Source organism: Heloderma suspectum, chromosome 6 (assembly GCF_057233095.1).
Source record: "Heloderma suspectum isolate Gila_16-S chromosome 6, 16-S_ref, whole genome shotgun sequence".
Lineage (NCBI taxonomy): Eukaryota > Metazoa > Chordata > Lepidosauria > Squamata > Helodermatidae > Heloderma > Heloderma suspectum.
In genome coordinates, this window is record NC_139463.1 from 17,560,439 (window position 1) to 17,582,952 (window position 22,514).

At 43.3% G+C, this 22,514-nt stretch overlaps 1 protein-coding gene across 5 annotated transcripts in view; it reads left to right on the forward strand.

Annotated features, from left to right (window-relative positions):
* The first annotated feature begins 689 nt into the window (after window positions 1-689).
* The window catches only part of APLP2 (amyloid beta precursor like protein 2), a 72,038-nt gene continuing 50,213 nt past the window's right edge, over window positions 690-22,514 (forward strand). For all 5 annotated transcript variants that reach the window (XM_084803690.1, XM_084803686.1, XM_084803688.1 and 2 more), the window contains exon 1: window positions 690-872. Coding sequence is in view for 4 of the 5 variants with exons in the window: in XM_084803686.1 (XP_084659812.1) it covers window positions 741-872 (132 nt within the window). In the remaining variant the exon portion in view is untranslated. The remainder of the gene's footprint in view (window positions 873-22,514) is intronic.

A 22,514-nucleotide genomic window follows, 5' to 3' on the forward strand; every position in this document is an offset into this window, starting at 1 on the left:
AAGGGGGACCTAATTAAATACTAAACATTGTATTTCCATTGTGCTTGAACTGCATTTTAAAGAGCTTTACAACAGGCCTTATCTAACGCAGTCTCACAACAACCCTATGAGGTAGGCTATCGTGTTCCTCTGCGGGTCAAACCGAGAAAAAGAACGCGGCTTCTCTGCCAAATGACATGTTGACGTAACGACACATTTCTACACCTGCAGAAAAACACTAAACGAACAACCCCACCCTTGGATTATATACCTCGTGCAGACTCTTCATCCGGCGCAGCAGCGCGCCAACATCTCCCTCCAACCCCGTCCGCCCTCCCGAACACTCTGCCTGCAACGTGCGAGGGCAAGAGACACCCCCCCTCCCGAACGCCGCTCTTATTTCTCTTGCCTCCGATTGGTTGGTGCTGGGGGGGCGGCTGCAGGGAAAGAGCGCGCGAGAGCGTCAATCTCCGCTTTCTCCTTGTTATTGGTCGGGAGCGCCGCCTCTTTCTTCGCTCGGTTTTCTCTACACGTTTGCGCGCGCGCGCGCGCGCGGTCTTTGTCTCCGCCTTCCAAGCCTTCGCGCGGATGGGGTGAGGCGGGGCTCGGAGAAGCTCCTCCTCCTCCCCGCTCAGGCCCCGCCCACACAGCCCTGCCTGTTCAGTGACGAAATCGCCGCCGCCGCCGCCGCCGCCGCCCGAGCGGCAGTTGCTCCTGGGCGGCGGCAGAAGAGGACGGTGGGAGCGCGGGAGGGAGGGAGGATGGCGGCGGCGGCGGCGGCTGTGAGGAGGACGACGACGAGGACGGGCGCCACGGAGCGGCTGGGATGGTCGCTGCTGCTGCTGCTCTTGGGGCTCACCGGCCCGGCGGCGACGCTGGCCGGCTACATTGAGGTACGACCCGCTCCGTCCGGCTGGCGGCTGAGGCGGCGGCGGCAAGTCCCGCTCCTGAGGGAGAGAGGAGCGCCCCGCGCCCTCGCCTTCTCCTCCCGCGCTCCCGCCCGCTGTGGCGCAGAGGGCGGCCCGGGCTGGGGGCGCTGGCGGCGGCCGGACCCCTTCGCCCCCCCGCCGAGCCCGGCTTCGGAGCCTCCCGGCTAGGAATCGTTACTGGCATTCGCACGGGCCGTTCCGGAATACTGTTGTTACTATTATTATTATTAATAACAACAACAGCACCTGCAGCAGCAGCAGCATTCTCGTTCGTATAGGGTCGGATCCCTGCTCAAACAGGCGCTAGGGCCGTCGACAATCAGCGGGGCGAGTTATTCATGGCGACGGCCCGTGGGTTCCGGCGGGCCCGCTCGCAAGCGTGGCTCGCGGCGGGGTCCGGCTCGCGGCGTTTTCCGGACCGTGACATCCTCAGCCGTCCCGCTCCAACGGCCCTGTAAGGCAGGCCTGTATCACTGCCTCCCGCCCCCCCCCCCCGGTCTCCCAGGTGTGGGAAATCGTCGCGAGGCCTTGATCCTGCGCTTTGGGCAGGATACCACCCTGCGCAACGTTTTGATCAGGGAAGGCAGCCTGACGGTGCAGACCTGATCTGTCCTGCAGATCTCTGCTCCTGTCTTTAGTGGGGGGGTTTGCTTTTTTTTTTTTGACGTCTTAGCGTTGTATTGTGTTATTACATTTTCTTATTTGTATATCGCCTTGAGTGCCCGTTGGACAAAGGGGTGTTTAATAAATTTGTCAATATGGATACCTGTTTTTTTTTTTAACCTGATATGTTGTTTTTCAGACGTGTGCCACAAAGCAGCCTGCGCTCAAATCCTCTAATGACTGGGTGTATATCCAGTTAGGATGCTTGAACTAATATTTTTTAAAACATTGTTTTCTTTTCCTCCTCCCCTCCCCACATTCTGTAACTTAGCCCACCCTTCAGTTCCTTTGGCTTGCTTTTTCCAACCGACTTGGATCCTCCAGGAATCTTCCCTCACTTGCCCGCCCTGCCCCTGTGTCCTCCATTTGCTTACAGCCATCTCCTCCCCCCAGCACATACCTTGAGCATTTTCCCCTCCCTTCTTGCAGTCTTTCTTTAGCAACACATCCTTTGATCAGAAATTTTAAGGCTGTGGAGTTTGATTTCCCTCTTCTTCAATAATAATAGTAGCAAAAGAGCTGGAGGAGGAGTGCATTTCCCCCCCATAATCCTTTATCTATTTTCCTAGCATACCTGGCTGTCATGATGATAGATAAATGGGGGTGGGGGGAAGGCCCAGACGCAGACACATCCCATGCTGGGATTTTTGCAGTATGGTGGCAAAATGTCCAAGTTAATGGCCCACTTCCTCATTTTCAGCCTTGGGTTAATTGCTTATGCAATTTTTTTGCATTGGAATTACTGTGCTTCTGTAATTTTTAATGCTCTTAGTTCTGAGCAAAACTGTTGAAAACCACTGCGGGTGTGTCATATTAACCTCCTTGGGTACTGTAGTTTTCCACTTTCCTTGAGGCTTAGTTTCAATTCTGTTGATCTGCAAACTGAGCTTTTTCCTATCTGCTTGCTTCAACAATCTTGCCTGTGTTTGTTATGAAAGTGACCGGTGTGTTTTTTTGCTTGTGCTTGAAGTATTGTTGCCCAAAGGTGACACCTTAGTAAAACAGTGAAACATTGTAGATGAATTTTACATCTAATTTGCTGTTGCGGTTATTTTATATGAAGATTTTTATATCTAGTAGACTCCTGTTTTTGCCAGTTTAAGGCTCTTATACATGGAAGGCTTCTTTCTGCGTGTCTGGAAAAGGTTTGGCACTGTGTGCTTAAAACAAGATGGGTTTCTGCCAAATCTTTCAATTGGAGTTCAAGAAGTGATGCTGCAGTGGTAGGCTAAGAATTTGGATCGCTATCTTGAGATGAGTTTCAGAGTTAATCAACTGAGCCTTCTGTTTTACCTTGCATGTGTGTGCGTGCATATCTATGAGAACTGACCTCTGCATTCTTGGCACAGTAACAAGAAATGTGTCAGATTGGTCTAGAACAGTCATCCCCAACCTGGTGCCCTCCATTTGTGTTTACTGCAACTCCCCAAGTATTGTCTGTGCTGACTGAGGCTGATGGGACTTGCAGTCCAAAGCATTGGGGAGGCAGGCTGGGGAAGGCTGTTCTAGAAGCTTAGATTAGAGGGCAATTCTGTAGGGAAAACAATTACTTTATCAGGGCTGTGTTATCCACTTGATCCTGAGTAAATTTTTTGGGTTCAGTTGCCTATTGCATTGTCTTTCTGATTACAGTTTTATCAGCATATAATGGGTGTAGATGAAGTACTTACTTGTTTACTCTTAATTGAGACAGAATGCCTGACTTCCTTTTAACGCTGTTTTAAGTTAAGTCTACATTAAAGCATAATAAATTCTTGCAGTGTAGAATGTTCTTCAGCATTACTTTGCTAAGCTGTTTAGGGTGAGGGGAGAGAAATTCTCAGAACTAAATCCACGTTGTACAAATTGAGGCATATGCACCTGTCATTAACATAGTTCTTCAAAGTGTGTAGAAACATGTTTCTCTCGTTATCCCAGTCCTCATGCCCTGTAAGGCTAATTCTTCATATATTACAAATAGATGGCATCATCTTCTTACAAGAACAGTCTATCTGGAAATTGCCTTATTCAACATATTAGCATGCTATAGAATTTAGCAGCCTTGAGCAAAAATGTTAGACAAACTTTATGTATTTTGTCTTTCAGTATTTTGTGTAAATGCTGTGCTTGTGCTTTCTGTCAGTTATTTTGAGGAGAACATATTCTGCAAATCATATTGTAGCTATTCAGATTCATCAACAGTTATTTGTAATATGATGGCAGCATAGTGACAATAAATCTTGAATAGCCTGTCTGAAATTGTTCTGCCAGGTTGATAATAAGGCTCAATGAGACTAGGGTGCGGGATTCCAGCTAAAGCCCCTATTGGATTACTTGGCATGGCTGTGCTGGTGGAGAACTGTAGTATTGCTACGTGATGATGGGATTAATCCCCTGCACCTGTTAAAATCTCTCCCAGCCATAGGGCACTTCCTTTCTCATATCTGAGATACGTTCAGCTGCTTGTGTGTATCCTGTCTGGAAGCTACATCATCCTTATGAATTAGCCTGCCTTCTTTCTCCCAGTGCATTCTAGATAAAGGCAAGGCAAAATGTCTAGTATTGATTGCATGGTAATAGTTGGAGTGGAAGCTGTAGTGTAGTCAAAATGCTGCTGTCTAAGCTCACTGCTTTGTGTGCAAGTTAGCAACTGACTGTGCTGCCTAAGCTCTAGCCTTACACATTGCTATTTTAATCATGAGAACGAAGCGAGAAATGACCATTTATTTAGGAAGATGTATTAAGAGACAATAACCTTTCCTGATTCATTGAATCAGGAAAAGATGAAAGGTTTCCTTGATAGTGTTCAACAAAGTTTAGTTCTATCGCTGAGAGATTACAAAACAAATCAGTTGATTTGGCATATGCCTGTTAGGTGGATTTTCTTTCACTTGATTATCTCAGCTAACCAGTCCTTGTCCCCAGGACACCCATTAATCTGTTTAACTTCCATGACATGTCCATTTCCAGTTTGTCCCTCCTATTTGGAAGTGCATGTATGTGAAGCTTAACATTGAGTATGGTATTCACAGGCTGCTAGTTGAAATAGCAAAAATAAATTAACCACTGCTATGTCACTGCTTCTTCCTATTCAGATGATGATCCCCTGACTTTTATTTATTTAGACAGTTCTACTCTACCTTTCGAGCACGGACTCCATAGCAGTTTACAATTAAAAACAAAATACAGTAAATAAATCAGTAATAAAATACAGTAACGTACAATTGATAATAGAACTACAACAATGCAGAGAAACTGAAATAACAGGGGAAGGGGTCTTTGGGCAAGTTTTAAAAGCCAGAGAAGAGGGAAACCAGCAGGCTTTTTGAAGTAGGGAGCTTGACATGTGGAGCAAGGGCACCAATGATGAATGGAGTGGACAGGCAGGCGCAGGTAGATAAGGCAGTCTTGCACGTAAGCTGGTCCAAGCCAGTTACCACTCCTGGTTTGATGTGTCAGGTAATGAAGAATCTGATTTCCCTAGAATTCAAATTGTAATGTTGCCTTTACTTTATTTATTTATTAACATTAATACAAAAGGGGAAAACTCTGTAACAGGTGGCTATTGTTGCAAACTGATATTCAGGAAAAGGATAAATGGACTAAAACCTGATGTTTACCATCTGGGCTATACTTACATTTTAGAGCTGTCCTGCAGTCGAGTCTGGCTGCACTGAAACAAATCACTCCATTAAATGTGCCTTTAAAGAGGTCACATTCAAATAGTTGAATAAGAGCTGCAATTGCTTTGAATACATCGCTTTCTGTGCATGCTTTATCAAAGGGCCTGCTTTATTTAATTTAACACATGGTTTCTGATGTCTGCAAGATCACACACAAGCTAAAGAGCAAAATTATCAGGTTCCAAATTAGGTATAACAGCTCAAGAATCAAATATACATAGAACATAGAAACTACTCGACGTGGCTTACTTTGACAGTCCTTGCTGCAGGATGCAAGCACTTAACCTGGCTTCACTGGAGATCAACTTCTATGAAAGGACTAGAACTGGTTCCACTCAGCTCTGAATAATAGTTGGAATAGTTTGGAATTATAATTTGACCCTGTTGGAGGTCTCTGTGGAAATTGCTTTTGCATACTTAAACACTTAGGGCACAATCCTGTGGCCCCTAGACATTGTCTGAGGGGGCATAGGTTACTGGGGATTCCCCCCCTCCAAGGTTGGGGACAGTGTACTTCCCTCAGAAGGGTGAGTTGGAGATCCCACCCCCCTGCCCTGCCCCCTCACAGCCAGAACTGAAAGAACTGCACCAGCTGCCCTCCAAGGTTGGAAACTTGACCTTGGAGAGTGGGAAAAGGGGGCATTCTGGTGAGCGGGGAGGGGAAGAGACCGGAGAGGCCAGGATACAAGTTATCCTGAGCCTCCGCCAGACTCCTTCTCACTCCCTCTGAAGTACCATCGCTAGACGGGCTAAAAAGCCAAGTCTAGCGAAATATGCAGGGTGGGAGAACAGGGTGGTGAAGATCGCCTCTGCTGTTTCTCCCACCCTGCATTGGATGATCAGAAGCTTCTAGGTTTTAGGGCTTCCGATTTTGAGGGTTCAGTCGATAGGATTGTGCCCTTAGTTGCTGTTACTCATTCTAATAAAATTAATACTATCATATTATTAACATACCAACTTACTGAACAGAAAGTCTTGTATTTAAAGATGTGCTGGCTTTTGGAAGATATTCTTGAGATATAAGCGCAGAAAATGGATGTCATACCAAAATATAGTTTTGATCCCATACAGTATTCTCTTAAAATGGCAACTTCCCAACTTTAATAGTGTCTTCTAAATCAGAACTTGCAATTTGCTTATAGCCGTCAGCTATACACTTTATGCATTCAACCTCTTTTATAGCACACAGCTCATTCTGCTCAATTGTTGAATATGTTTTGAACCAATAACTTTACCCTTGAAGTCTTATATGCAGCATATAGTTGCTATGTACTGCATCATTAGTTCCATTTTTATGTGTGCATTAACTTTATCCCCCATTCTTAAAATATTTTCTTTCACATTTTTTATCTCAGCACATCTCTCTGAAGTCATGGAGCAGAAAAGGTCCTGAATAGACCTTCACCTATCAATATTTTTGCTTGCTTACCCGATATTCCATTCTGCTTCAGTGTAGTGCAGTGAAACACTAGGTAGGAGGAGCTGTATTTCCAGTGCTGCAGGTCAAATCTCCAGTGCTTTTTCCACCTGCCCATAACTGCAGCTCTTAGTAGAGACAAAAAGATACTCACTGATAAGGTTAAATTATGGGTCGGGGTAGCCAAAGTTTCAATCCTTCTGGGCCACATTCAGCAACCTTCCAATGTTCAAGAGCCACAACATGTGCATAACCTTTATGCATACATTAAATACTATTATTTCACATTATTAATGCAAAAATAGTTGACAAGCTAGCACCAGTTTGTTGAATAAATATTTTGAATCTTGTGTTTGAGTGCTTGGGTGTGATTTTAAAGTAGTTAGACTATTTTTCCTTAATTCTGCTCCAGGAAACACTAGGTAGGAGGTATTGAGATTAAAAGTTTTTGTGATTTGTTTCAAAGTTGATGTTTCAAGTTGCTTGCTCTGTAGTGAATGAGTGATTCATCACACATAAGGCTCATAAGTTTTCCTCCTTTTAACAATGAATACAAAAATCTTCCCATTTTGGCTTAAAACACTGACATTTTTGTACTTGGTTTTCTTAATGACTTGATGGTGTCATGTGGTTTCACAGAACCCTACCATAAACAGAAGATATAATTAGATGTGGGATTAGATGCCATAGCAAACTCTAGTTTAAGATTAGAAAGGGTGCACTGCAGGTAGTGAGATGTCCTACTCATTGGCTGGGTTCGGATGATCAGTGGAGGAAAGCCACCGTGGTTTCTTTTCCTTGCCATGTGCATGACGCTCACATGCCCATCATTTTCCTAATTACCCTTGCAGCAGCATGGGTTGCATTTTGTCCAAACCCAGCAAGGTGTGCAGCAGGGGTGGCTTCCAAATCACCCCGCAGCCCCTATAACAAGCCATGGGTTGTTGGGTGTTTTGGAAGCCACGCCTGCCACACACTTTATTGAGTTTGGACAACATGGCAACCCACACTGTGGCAAGGGTAATCAGGGAAATGGTGGGTGTGTGAGCAGCACATGCGGGGCAAGGGATGGAATCCACGGTGGCTTCGTTCCCTCCACTGGTCGTCTGAACACAGCCATTGTTTGCACATATTTATCAAAAATTATCCTTTTTGAACACCTGTTACATTTCTCTACCACTCAGTGGCTGACATCCTTTTGGCAGTTGACAAAACAAGATTAAAAACTATAAAATACTAATAGGTTAACACCAGAATAAAACTAGACTTAAAAATTAGGTAAAGGCCAGTAGTAGTGCAGAGATCTTAAACATGCTAGCACTTAAAAAAAAAAAAAACAAACAAACCTGAAGGACTAGAGATGGGAAGGCCCAGAAAATTTCAGAAAAAAAGTTTTTTTGTTCTGAAAAAATGAACAGTTTTGGATTATGAAATATTTTATTTTAGAATTTAAGGCTAAGTATTTCTATATTATTACCCAGCCTTTACTCCCCTCCAAATGATTTCTAAAAACTGTATAATAAGAGCACTTTTATAGAAAGATTAGAGATGTAAGGTGTCTGGAAATAATGAAGCCATGGGGGAAAATATTTTTTAATCCTCTCTGTAAGATTCCTAGCATAGCTAGTACTTTCATTCCTTATTAAAATTATTGGTTTAAAGTATATTTTATTGATAGACATTTATGCTCAGTTTCCCAACATGTGAGTAGCGTTACCATTGTGCATTCTTGACAGTAAATGTGCATTCTTGACAGCTTGGGTTTTGTTCTGTAGAGTCCTGTGTTTCTGATGCTGTAGCCGTCATTTAATGTAGTTCTAACCTATTCAGACAATAATTTCAAATTTAATAACTGAGTTTACTTCTAAAAGTTTTAAAATATAATGATAATTTTATGAGCAAACTAAGTCATACATAAAATAACTTTAGAAACAGAAAAGCTGCTCTATGTTCCTAAAGCAGCCCACCCCGACCTCGTATTCTCCGGATCTTTTGGACTACAGTACCCAGCATTCCTGACCATTGGCCATGAGGCCTGAGGCTGATAGGAGCTGAAGTCCAAAATATCTGGAGGGCATCATGTTGGGAAGGCTGTCTTAAAGCAACAAAGTGACTTTAGATATGTAAAGCGCGCTAAAACAAAGTATTGCTTATTTTTCAATTTTTCTAAAATATCCCATTTTTCTAGGAAAAAAACACATTTTTTCCCCATGGCCTCAAAATTTCTGGAAATTTTACATCTCTATGAAGGACTAAAGCACCTAGGACAATAAAAAAGGTCTTCACTTGGCATCGAAAAGGCCATAATGCAGGAACAAGGCGAGCCTCTCTGGGGAGGGCATTCCACGACCGGGATGCCTTTCCTTAAGTAGCCACCTGCCTCATCTCATTTGATGGGGGCACCCAGAGGAGACCTTCTGAAAATGCGTTTAAGGTCCAGGGAGACCATCTTTCATGTGGGTATATGGGAGGAGACCATCTTTCAGCTAACCAGTACCCAAGCCGCTTAGTACTTTAAAAGTTAATATTAGCACTTTGAATTAGGCCCAGAAGCAGACTGGAAGCCAGTGAGTATTATCAGAGTGACCAGCCCATTACCAGTCCTCCTGCCACATGTATAATGTATTGCAGTAATCCAAATAAGGGGTTACCAGAGCATAGATAACTGTAGCCAGGCTATATCTGTCCAGATAGTGTCGTAGACCTTATATCAGCCTAAGCTGATAAAAGACACTCAGAGCCACAGAGGTCATCCATACCTCCAGTGACAATGCTGGATCCAAGAACCCCAAACTGTGAACCTTATCCTTTAGGGAGAGTGTAACCCCCACCCAGAACAAGTTGAATATCACTCAGACGGGCAGACAAACCACACACTATCAGCACCTCTTCCTTCTCTGGATTGAGTCTCAGTTAATGACATTCATCAAGTCCATTACTGTACCCAGGCACTGATTCAGGACACACACTGACTCACCTGGTTTTGATAAAAAAGAGACAGAGCTGGGTATCATCCACATATTGATGACACCTGAGTCCACTTCTCTAGATAACCTTCCCCAGCAATTTCATGTAGATGTTGAACAGCATAGGGGATAAAATAGACTTCTGTAGAACCCCTTAGCATAGCTTCCAAGGGACAGAGCAATAATTCCCAGCACCACCTTCTGGAATCTGCTGTTGAAGTAGGAGCAGAACCACCACAGTGCAGTACCTCCAACACCCATCCCAGATAACCTATTCAGAAGGATACCATGGTCAGTGGTATCGAAAGCCACTGAGAGTTCCAAGACAATCAGCAGGGTTGTACTTCCCCTGTTCCTCTCTGGGCAAAAGTCATCCCACAGTGCAAGGCAATTTCTATTCCCAAACCAGGCTTGAAGACCAATTGAAATGGATCTAGGTAATCAGTTTCATTCACCAGTGTCTGGAGTTGACTAACAACCACCTGTTCAAGCACCTTGCCCAGAAAGGGGATGGTGGTAATTGGCCTATAATTGTCAACATCTTCCCAGGTCCAGGTTAGGCTTTTTCAGGAGTGCCCTAATTACTGCCGCCTTTAAAGAGGCTGGAACTACCCAATCTCTCAAGGAGGAATTTACAATGTCTTGAATCCAGTCAGACATCCTCTGTCTCCGTTAGATGTAATAAGCCAAAGCACACAGGTAGTTGACTGGACTTGGCCCAGCATCTTTTCTGCATCCTCAGCCTTCAACAACTGAAAGTCATCCAATAAAACTAGAAAAATCCGTACTCTGGACTCCTCTACTAAAGGGATTGCATTAGCTGTGGTGTCCAAATCATAAGGAATGCAAGCAGTGATCATCTAAGTCACGCAAACCTGTCACCGCATGCTGCTGAGGGTTTCAGTATCTCTCTTCCTGGCCCAGATTGCAATAGGCTATGAACCACTTGGAAGAGCTCTGCTGGACAAAACTGAGAAGTTGCAATACCGGTAGTAAGGAACTTCTTTGCCAGCATCACCACCATAGAGTAGGCTCAATAATGAGCTCTGGTTTTGGTCGAGCTCAGCATGAATATTCCTGTACCTGTATTTGAGCCATCTCTCCCAGTTCAGATGAATGCCAAGGAGCTGTCTAGGCTCTGCTCAGAGGGAGAGGATGCTTGGGCATGATCATGTCAACTGCCCAAGTCATCTCTGCATTCCACAGAATAATCAGGGCTTTGGCAGGAGTACCAGTCGTACCAACAGAAAAATCCCTCAGAGCCCTTTAAAATTCATTAGACTTTGTGGGCAGACCACCTTAATAAGGCCCCAATGTTGTAGAGGGGAGAGGCCGCTGAGGGTCTAAAATTCAATAGGAAGTGATCTGAACATGACAAGGGGATAGATGTTAGTTCCCCCACCTTCAGACCACCATCCTCCTGTCCAGGTGAGAAAGCCAAATCAAGTGTGTGTTCTCCTAAATATGTTGGGCTGATAAGGTGTTGAGGACCCCCCCCCCCCGCATAGTTATCATGGCGGCCAGCAAGTCCTGAGCCGCTACAAGCAAGCACTGCCACACTATTTCTGACTTGGTGGAAGCAGAGTGATCCCCTTTTCCAGGGCGAGGCCTGCAGAGCATGGGTAGAGAGGAACTGGGGAAGGTGCAGATTAATCTCTGCTCCTGTAATACCCTGTGAAAAGGCCTTGGCAATGGCAAATTGATCTCTTTCCTAGGTTAGGCCTGTGGTGCATGGGTGGAGGGGAGGTTTGGTGGGGGCAGGAGGTCCTGGGCCTAACTCCTGTAAGGGCCTTTTTTGCTGTGGCACCCCAGCTGTGGTATGAGCTCCCTAGAGAGGTTCGACTGTCACCTACGTTGTACTCCTTCTGGCACCAGGTGAAGACCTTTTTATTCTCCCAGTATTTTAGTATTTTAGCTTCCTAGTCCTTTAGCTTTCGTGTTTTAAATCTGTATTTTTAATTTCTGCATTGCCGCTAGGTTATGTGTGGTTTTAAGCATTTATATTTTATATTGTTTTGTGCTGTGCTTTATGGTTTTAATTTTTGTGAACTGCCCAGAGAACTCTGGCTATTGGATGGTATAGAAATAAATAAATAAAGGATACCCAAATAGAGCAATACTAACTGCTTTCACCTTTCTCCAAGCCTTGGTGGTCTCCTGTCTCTTCCTGCCTTGGGTTTTGGTTTATTCCTTTTGGACTGAATCTGCTCTGGGTGCTGTTCGCACTGTTTTAGCAGCAGGTGACTGACTCCTCCTTTCTGTGCTGCCCACCCCTCTTAGTCAGATGTGTCTCCCTCCATGCTTCTTCAGCATGCTCCTCCCTCTTTTCCATGCCTCTTTAATTATTTCTCACTCTCCTGCATGTGAGATGCTTCCCCTTTGCACACACCTGCATATGCAAACAAAGTGGTTGCAGATGGTAGGAATTGCCTGGTCCATCTATGCCTCATCATGAATGCTGGGAGCCACAAAATGTATAGATACCTTTGTTGGCTAAAGAGCCACGTATGGCTCCCAAGCCACAGTTTAGCCACTCAGTTATAGGTCTTAATTGATTCCATACTGCACAGGAATTAAATGTTGCCCAGAGTAACATACTAGTATGTTAAAATTATCCTCTAGTTTATACACCCAGCTTGATGTGAGCATTTCCTCCATTTGTGTAAGGAACAGTTGAAGACAATGGATGCAGTCCGGCCAAGGTTAGTTGTGTGGCTGATTTGCATTTAAGAGATTTAAAAGTTCAGGAAATTTTGAAGTTGTTCCCCCCCCCCTTTTTTTTCAGGAAAATGTAGGTTTTTTTGAAAAATTGAATAATATGCAGTACTTACTTTTTTAGTGCTTGTTAGATATGTAAAGTTACTTCGTTGCTTTTTCACAGCCTTTCCCAACCTGGTACCCTCCAAATGTTTTGGACTTCAGCCCCAGGCAGCATAGCCAATGGTCAAGAATTCTTTGAGTTGGAGTCCAAAACATCAAGAGGGTGCCAGATTGGGGAAGGCTGCTTTAGGAACAGAAAAGATTATACTTGGTTTATATGTAATGGCGGCAAATAATGGGTTAATTAACCTAATTGCTACGGCACATGCTGGGCGTGTTCTGCAGCCAAGTTGCATATTCAGTCTCTGATTGGAATTTGTTTCATGACATCCAGACCTGAAGACTAGAGGTTAGACCTGGAGACTATAGGTTAGATGCCACCTTCAAATGGATACTACTTTGGATATCTGGTCCACTTTTGTTGAAACCTATGTATAATTGCTAGAAAGTTGTGTTTTCTCATATATGTGCACTTAATATATATTCATTGGTATGGATATATTCAAATTTAAGCATGTCTGTTTTAAAAACTCAACCCCCCCCTACAATTAGTAATTGGGTTAACTGTGGGTAGTTTAACCCAGAATTATAATCTCTGAGTTTGCATGTCATATAGCAACCTCGAATTGGCCCATTCAGAGGTTGATGGCTGTGGAACGTGGATGGCGCATGCTGCAGCAAATTGTGGCCTAATCATGATTTGCCACCATTATGTGCAAACATGCCCATTATATATAACTTGGTTTCCTCATAAAATTATCATTAAAATTAAAAACCCTAAGAAGTAAATTAAGTGAATTTGTAATTCTGGGCTGAATAAAGTATACTTTTAAATTTATTGTACAAACGTGATAATTTTATGAGCAAAGGAAGTTATGAGCAAACATAATATATTTTACATTCTTATTTTGTGTCTGACCAGAGGGAACTTCAGCAAGTAGTCCCTGAAACATTTGAATCATCCTAGAAACCAGAAGAGGCAGGAAGAACTGGCAGCAGAGGAAGACTGGTGAACAGCATGTGTTTCTGTTCTTAAGGAAGTTTAGGGAAATTCCTAAACCTGTTCCTGTTTCTTGGGTGGAGTTTAGGGAAATCTGGTCTGAAGGAAAAGCTATCGAAATTTTATTTCTCTAGGAAAGACTTTCTGACTTATTAGGGATGATAAGCAAACATATTTAATTTAAGAACCTTTAAGCAGTCTCAACCTATTTGAACAGTGACATTTTGTTTTTGTCTGTAAATAATTTGCATTAATAAACATCTTATATTTTGTTCATTTTATCTAGTGGTGATATCAATCCCATGCCTTTGCCATAGGAACCAAGCTACTAAATTTCTTTTAGATAGAGAGGGTTTATTCTAGTGGCAGCTGCTAAAGGTTCTATAGCTGACATAGTATTCCCTAGTGCTGAGGGAATACTACTTTACCAAAAGCGGTTGCAGTGAGTTCCATAGACATAAGCCCCAACGTTAATTAAAAAAAGAAATATTAATTTTTAAAAAATGTTTTTTTTTTTTAAAGGAAGAAACCCACCTGCTGTTCTGTCACGTCTGGTGACAGTGGCAGGATAACCTTCAGTATTTCTTTCACATGTGAGTTTTAGATTTGTTGTAGTCGTTCAGTCGTGTCCGACTCTTCGTGACCCCATGGACCATAGCACGCCAGGCCTTCCTGTCCTGCGCTCTCTCCCGGAGCGTGCTCAAGTTTATATCCATTGCATCGGTGATGCTATCTAGCCATCTCATCCTCTGTCGTCCCCTTCTCCTTTTGCCTTCAGTCTTTCCCAGCATCAGGGTCTTTTCCAGAGAGTTTTCTCTTCGCATTAGGTGGCCAAAATATTGGAGCTTCAGCTTCAGTATCTGGAGTTTTAGATTACAACTACATTAATTGACTGCTACAACATCTAGCCAGAACAAGCTGAGAAACACAGGACTCTATAGAACCAAACCCAAACTGTCAGGAATGTACATTTTCTTCCATATGATATGGTGGTTGTACTCACATTTTGGGAAACTGAGTATGACTTGGAGCATCCCTAAATGTCTAGTAGTAAAAGATACATTAGACCAATAATTTTAATAAGGAATGGAAGAAATAACTATGCTGGGAATCATTCAGAGAGGATTTCCCCCCCCCCCCGCTTCATTATTTCCAGAAAGTTTTATTATATCATTTTTATTGCATCATATTACATCGTTTGAAATCATTTTAGCGGAGTAAAAAAAAAAAGCATAAACCCAAACTGTTCAGTTTTTCAGAAAAAAAAAAAACAGCCCTTGGGGAAAAATTGAAACAATGTTTCTTCTCCAAATTCTCCTGTTTTTTCTTCTGAGCCTTCATGCCTCTATTTGCATTCCATTGCTTTTAGCTGGTCTAGTTGTGGCTAATTTTGGCCAGGTTGGTAGCCCAAAGTGCTATCATCTGCTTAAAAGCATTTATCTGTCTCTGAAATGGCTTCCCAGATTATGCTTAAAACAACAGGCCTAGTTGCCCTAACAAGTCTGGACTTGGCTGTGTTAGGGCGTAATCGTATGGACTGCACCTCGCCCTGTAGAAGCCCCCAAATTTATGGGCTTTCAAGATTCCTGTGCCCTGTTGGGTTAAAGCCAGAAAGACAGGAGCAGCAGCAGAGGTGATCTTCACCTCCTTGCCCTCTGATCTCCTGTATTTTCACTAGACTGGCTTTTCAGGCTGTCTAGTGAGGGTGCTTCAGAGGGGGAGGGAAAAAGGCTGGAGGAAGTCTAGGATAACTCGTACTCTGGCCTCTCTGGTCTCCTCCCTTCCACACCCACTGGAATGCCCCTTTCGGTCTCCTCCAAGGTCGCTTTCCCAACCTCAGAGAAGCAGCTGGCATGGTTCTTTCCGTGCCAACTGAGAGGGGGAGGGCTCTGGAATCAGATCTCCCACTCCCTCTTCTGAGTTTGAAGTACTGTCTCTGACCTTGGAGGGATTTCCTGCGCCATCCTGTGGTCCCTGGGATGTTCACCCAGGGACCATAGGATTGCTCTATTAGAGTGTGCAAAGTTATTTTTTTTAATTTATGCTAATTTTGTTACAGCCTGGAAGAACTAGCATAGGAATCAAAACTGGAAGCCCTTAAGTTGTGTAGCCTGGATTTCAAGGTTCCAGCCTAGAAGCAAAAGTAGTGTGGTGTTCTTGGTATTTATAGAGTTAGACCTTACCGGCAGGTTACTTCAGACCATGTGTGCTGAGGTACTGAGCTGTGGCCCACCACCCCTCATATAGTTATTAGTTTTCTTGGAGAGTCACTTTAGTTGCTGACCAGAGAGCTAGGCCAAAAGCCAAAGTTAAACAGACTGACATATAGTAATGAGATTTCTGTAGTAGGTTCATCACATTTTTGTCCTTGATTGCAATAGTGAAAATTATAGGTCGGCATGTAGTGCTGTGGTTTTTGTAAGACTGATAAGAAGTTATGACACAGTCTGTGGAGGTCAAGTGGTGAAAGACTGCAGTCCACATTTTAGAAGAGAGCAGGCTTAGAAAGGAAATGGGAGGAGTTCAGATCTATGTTGAGCTGACTGGGGGGCTCTGATTTAAAAAAAAAAACACAAACCAAAAACCACACAGCTACTTCTTTTAGAGATGGGAATATAGTAGGCAGGATGGCGCTTCTGCTGCTCTCTCTAAAGAGAAGAGCTCTGGTACTGAAATCTCTGTAATCATAGAATGGACTAGGATGATGTAAATTAATGCAGTTTTTATCCTGATCAACTTGAGAACTTTTGGTTGTATGTTTCTTGGATGTATTTGCATTTGTATTTGGCTGTGTGTATTGTTTCACTGATTAACTAAAATTTATGCTGCTCACTATGATCTTTACAGAGAAATATATCTTATCCATTCATTCTGATACTTAATACAACATGTCTTGTAGACAGCAAAATTAAATTCAAAATGTGATATGGAGTTTATGAAGACATTTTCCACATAGCAATAGAAATGTGTTGATTTGCTTTTCTTGTTTCAAGATACAAGTCAGGAAATGAATAGATGTTCAAAGCATTGCATTTGGGGTTTGTTTTATATCTGGCAGACGTAAAGGTTACTGGAAATCGCAATTAGAAAGCAAAATCACAAATCAGCACTGGTTTTAGATATGTTCCAGTGCTCCAAATATACATAAAATATTTAGCCACCAACTCTCTTGTGTTCCCACTTTGGAAAATCACAACTTTGATCCAGTATTATCTATGTAACTATTTATGGTGTTTTTGTGGTTATAGTGATTTTATTTTTAGAATTGGAAACTTGAGAATCTTGGCAGTATTTCTTAGACAAAGATACAACTGAAAAATTGTAGTTTCAAAACTCTTGCTGAGTATAATAGGTTAGGGGCAATTAATTTAAAAAAAAATATTTTGGTAAGAGTAGTAAGGCTTAGCCTCAGCTAGCTGTTAATTTTTGTTAACATGCTAAAGAAGTTCCACAACAGGGATGACGCCAGTGAACCAACTGACAACCTCTCTTCCCCCTTTCAAGGAGGCAGATATTACATACCATTTGTTGATAACTCTTGTTATGTGTCTTTATGACAACCATTATTGCTATATTGCTTTTTGTTTGGATGTTATGTGTTTCTGTCTGACTGTGTCTCTCACTCTGTAGATATAGATATGCTGTTCACTGCTTTATGTTAAACTCATACCACATTGGCTAAAGTTGTCTGATCCAAAAAAGAGTATAGGAGAGCAATTGGGCTTCACCACATTTGATTTATTTTTATTCTGATATTCCTAGAAGTAGCACTTCGAGTTTGCTAGAAAACACTGGAATGTGACCAGGATCTGGATTGAACGGTTTTCCATTCCAGTTGCAAAGCTCAGCCCTGTCTCCCAGTTCTATTGTCTGACCCTCAAGTATAAATCAGCATTCACATTTGCAGCCTTAAATTGTCACCAGGGCTATGACTTCTCAATCTGTTAGATTTGGGAGCACTGGGAATGCACAAAGTAGTGGGGTTGTCATTACTTAGGCAGCTGTCATCAAGCTTTAGGAATTTCTGCATTGAAATTAATTTGGCCCATTTGTTAACTGGCTAGTGCAGCAACTAGGCATAATCCATGTCCAACTGAGTGCTGAAATTTACTTGAGACAGTTTATATGGTGGCTCACATGCATACAGTCAGGGCCAGAAATACTGGAACAAGATAACTGCTTTGGCAGTTGGCCTCTGTATACCACCACATTGAAGTTGAAAGGAAGCACACCCAGATGGGAGAAAAGTCAGGACTTTCAGCTGTAATTCAAGGGGTTTGACAAAAGTGTGGCACTAACCATTCAGGAAGGACAGCCAGTGGCATACACACACACCCATTGTTGGTGGCCCATAAGTAATGGAACGAATGGCTGACAAGCAGCTGCATGGCCAGGTGTGGCCTGTTTACTGGGTACCCCATGACCAATCAAGCAGATAAAAGGCCTGGAGGTGGTTCTGGGTGTTACATTTGCATTTGGTAGCTGTTCACTGGAACTCCCAACATGAAGTCCAAAGAGGTGTCCATGTGTGTGAAGGAGGCCATCACTAGGCTGAGGAAACAAAATAAACCCATCAGAGAGATAGCAAAAACAGTGGGAGTGGCCAGTACAACAGTTTGGAACATCCTGGAAAAGAAGGAATTAACTGTCAAGCTCAGCAACAGCAAAAGGCCTGGCAGACCACGGAAGACAACTAAAGTGGATGACCGCAGAATTCTGCTCATGGTGGAGGAACCCTTTCACAACATCTAGCCAGGTCAAGAACGCTCTTGCGGAGGTAGGCGTGTCATTGTCAACATCTACAGTCAAGAGACAGCTTTATGAATGTAAATACAGAGGCTTCACAACAAGGTGCAAACCACTGGTAATGCTCAAGAACAGAAAGGCCAGATTAGCCTTTGCCAGCAAACACCTAAAAAAGCCTGCCCAGTTCTGGAATAAGATTCTTTGGACTGATGAAACCAAGATGAACTTGTATCAGAATGATGGGAAGAGAAAAGTATGGAGAAGGAAAGGAACAGCTCATGATCCAAAGCATGCCACCTCATCTGTCAAACATGGTGAAGGCAGTGTTATGGCATGGGCATGTGTTTACTGATGACCTGACTGCTGATAAAAGCAGCAGGATGAATTCTGAAGTGTATAGGGCTATACTTTCTGCTCAGATTCAGCCGAATGCTGCCAAACTGATGGGACTGCCAAACTGATGAGCAATTCATATTGCAGATGGATAATGACCCAAAACATACAGCAAAAGCTACCCCAGAGTTTCTCAAGTCAAAGAAGTGGGATGTTCTTCAATGGCCAAGTCAGTCACCTGATGTCAACCCAACAGAGCATGCTTTTCACTTACTGAAGACAAGACTGAAGGCAGACAGACCCACAAACAAGCAGCAGCTGAATGCAGCTGCAGTAAAGGCTTGGCAAAGCATCTCGAGGGAGGAAACTCAGCATTTGGTCGTGTCCATGGGTTCCAGACTTTGCAGGCAGTCATTGACTGCAAAGAATTTTCATCCAGGTATTAAAGGCAATCCTTCAGCTTGAAATGATGTTGGTTTGTTCCATTACTTATGGGCCACCAACGATGGGTGTGTGTGTATGCCACTGGCTGTCCTTCCTGAATGGTTAGTGCCCCACTTTTGTCAAACCCCTTGAATTACAGCAGAAAGTCTTGACTTTGCTCCCATCTGGGCATGTTTCCTTTCAACTTCAATGTGGTGGTTGTCAAGGGCTCCTTGGCGGCCTCTTTCAGTCTAATCCAGTAGCCAAGTCCAGACACAGACAAAGGGATTCTTTTCAAAGCTTTATTCCTTTTTTTACAACTTAACAACTCTACAGTTAGCGACTAGCTATGAGCAGCAGAGTACCTATACCCTCAGTTGGAACAGTTGGTCCCCGTTTGAAGGAGAATCACTGGCAGACCCTGAACTTATGGGCTAGGGAGAGTCCCTCCCCTTTTCCCTTGGATCCTCTGGGCGCCACCGTTGCTTGCGCACCAACTGGGCACTGCGCCTCCTTTCCACGCCCTCCATTTGGCGCTGCTCCCTGCGTTGGCGTCGCGTGTCCAGCAAGCCCTCTTCCCGCGCTCTCTCACTCCCGGGACCGCGATCTATGTCAGGAATGCCGGTGGGAGGAATCTCTGCCAGCTGTTGGCTCTGGGAAGGATGAGCGCGCTCCTCCAGAGAATCAGAACTACTCTGGGATTCTATGCGCTCAGTGTCCACCCTGACAGTGGTGTACAGAGGCCAATTGCTAAAACAGTTATCCTTGTTCCAGTATTTCTGGCCCTGACTGTATATATCTGAGTTTCTCAGTGGCCCACATCTAAACTAATCAAATCTGACACGCATATCCCTCACTCTGGCCTTAAACTGGAAATCTGTTCAGTTTAGTACAGTATCCTCATGCTTTGTCTTGGGGGGGGAAATCTTTTAAAAGTATTCATCATTTTCCTACCCATGGGCTGAAAGACCTAGAGTTCATCAGTACTGCATTCAATGTGCCTTCTGGATCAGCTCTCATTGATGGGATAAATGTGTGGAGTCAGCACATTGGCTCATGCCTGAACCTATTTCAGAATTAAAACTAGCTGTATGCTGTTTTATTCTCTTTCTAAAAGTGACCCACAATTAATTTTGCTTCCTGTTTTGGTGGGAAAGCATATTTTGGTCAGGATGCTCAGGTATATCAGCTTGCAGGCCTGTAGCAGTTTCCTAGATTATATCTTTTTAATTGTTAATTGAGAAACCTGTGTATATAGAGACTGAGGGCAAATGATGCTGGCATATAATGACTTTCCTATCATCATGTACTCTATTCAGTCTAGGGGTAGATGAGAAGACGTTCACATGTGTACAAATGTGTGCACATCTACAGATTGCAATACCTTGCTAGTTGAATGGTTGGGGTAGTCTTAGAACGCCATTTCCTTGCCCTTGCCTCTTTCTTGAGCCTCATTATTCTGTCTTATAATAATCAGTCTTTTAATTCAGTGATTTAAGACTAACCAGTTCTAAGGGATCTGTGGATGCTAATGGCTTCTGTTGCCAAGCACATAGACTACAATACCAGTAATGAGAGAACTGTAATCTAGAGGGGCAAAACATATTTAAAGAAAATTCTGGGCAATTGCATTATATAATGTTGTCTTTCCACTTGAACCAGTAATCATAGAATCATAGGGATGGAAGGGGCCTACAAGACCATCAAGTCCAATCCCCTGCTCAGTGCAGGAAGCCTAATTCCCAGGCGGTCACCCATCCAAGTACTAACCAGGGCTGACCCTGCTTAGCTTATGAGATCAGGTACATCCAGGCCTTTGGATAAGTAGCAGTACAGAAGCTAAAACATGCTTGAAATCTTTTCAAGGGTATGGATCTCACGTTTTGTGTTTATGGCACTGGTAAACAACATAATCTGCCCTAGTGGAAAAAATTAAGATGTCTCAAAGAAGGGGTGTGCATCTAGAGTGCAACAGTGAAATAAACTGCTTAGACCACATTTACTTTGCAATTGCCTTGTAATGATTACAAAGAGTGCTTGCTGAAGGTCCTTAAATTAATTTTTTTCAAGGCCAAACAAAAACAGTTAAGCTGGCAAAGATCAGATCCCCTTTGCCAGGCACTATAAATTATTGATTAATTTTGTAATACTATTGAGCAGTTTTTCTAAGCAGAGGTCTTTGTTCCCCTTTGGAGATGCTATCCTTTACGCTTCAGGATGTTGTAGCCCTAGTATGGAGCTTTAAGTAAATGATATATTATTCAGAAAGCTGATTCTTAATTGGCTTGTTTAGTAAAAATGTTAATGTCCTAAGGGCGCAATCCTATGGGGATTGTGATAAGTCTCAGAACTCAGAGGCTTATGACCATCCAATGCAGAGTGGGAGGAGCGGCAAAGGTGATCGTCTCCTCTGTGCACCCCCCCCCCCGTTCCCATCTAACTGAGGCATCAGGGAGGGGGAGGGAAGGAGGGTGGGGATGGCTTGTATCCCCACTTTTCCAGTCTTCTCCCCTCCTTGCCCATGGGAATGCCCCCTTTCTGTCTTCTCTGAGGTCACCTTTGTGACTTCGGAGAGGTAGCCAGGGCGGTTCTCTCCACACTAGCTGTGAGGGGGAGGGGAGCTTAGACTCCTGGGTCTGAGGTCAAAGTGCTATCTCTGACCCCAGATCCAGGAGTCTGAAGTATCCTATGGCCCCCCCAGACCCTGTCTAGGGGCCATAGGATTGCTCTCGAGAGCTGTTGAGATCTCTCTTCCCCTCAGCTACTTGAGTTGGCAGAAGTGACTCTTCAGGAGGAAACAACTTCCAAGTCCTCTTCATTTATTACATTGGTCAAACAGTTAGCAAGATGTAACTTCTCATTTCTAGTGAGAAGCAGATTTATTTTGTGGTGCAATAGGGGCAGAGATGCTATTGGATGAAGCATTTCAATAGACTAGTTCCTGTTGTGAACATCCACATGAGCAATATTCATATTCAAGTAGCCTGGCAAGCTGTTCTAAGAACTACAAATCCAATATCTTTAATAAAGTTAATGTTCTTTCCCAGATGTTGATCTGTGTTGAAGTAAAAGTGTCACTTTCATGTCTTCCCCTTTCTTCTGTACTCAGTTGCATTTCCCTGTTAATACCTTATAATTAGGGTTGCATTTGTTCCTCTTGTCTTTGAATAGAATATATACACTGTCTCTGTTTAATTATTTTAAAGCCCCTAATAATTGCAGAGAAGCTTGAAAATGTGAGTTGTGGGAAAGCATCAGAACACAGATGCCAAGCAGGGTTTCCAGGAATCCGGAAGGAGTATATCATTGCCCTATCACCCTCATGACTACTTGTGCCTCTGCCCTTGTTGACAAACTTATATTGCTTTCTATGCTCTCCCACTTTTCTCTTTATTGCCTTCTCCCTCCTCAAGGCCCATATTTATAAAAAGAATAGAGTAAAGCAAATATTCATAGTGTAACACACAAGTTTATTAGATCTACATATATTTGAGCAAACCTGTTGGCTTCTGCATGGGATTTCAGAAAACTCACTGACACCCTGATTGCACATTAAAATCAGCTATATCGGCTGTT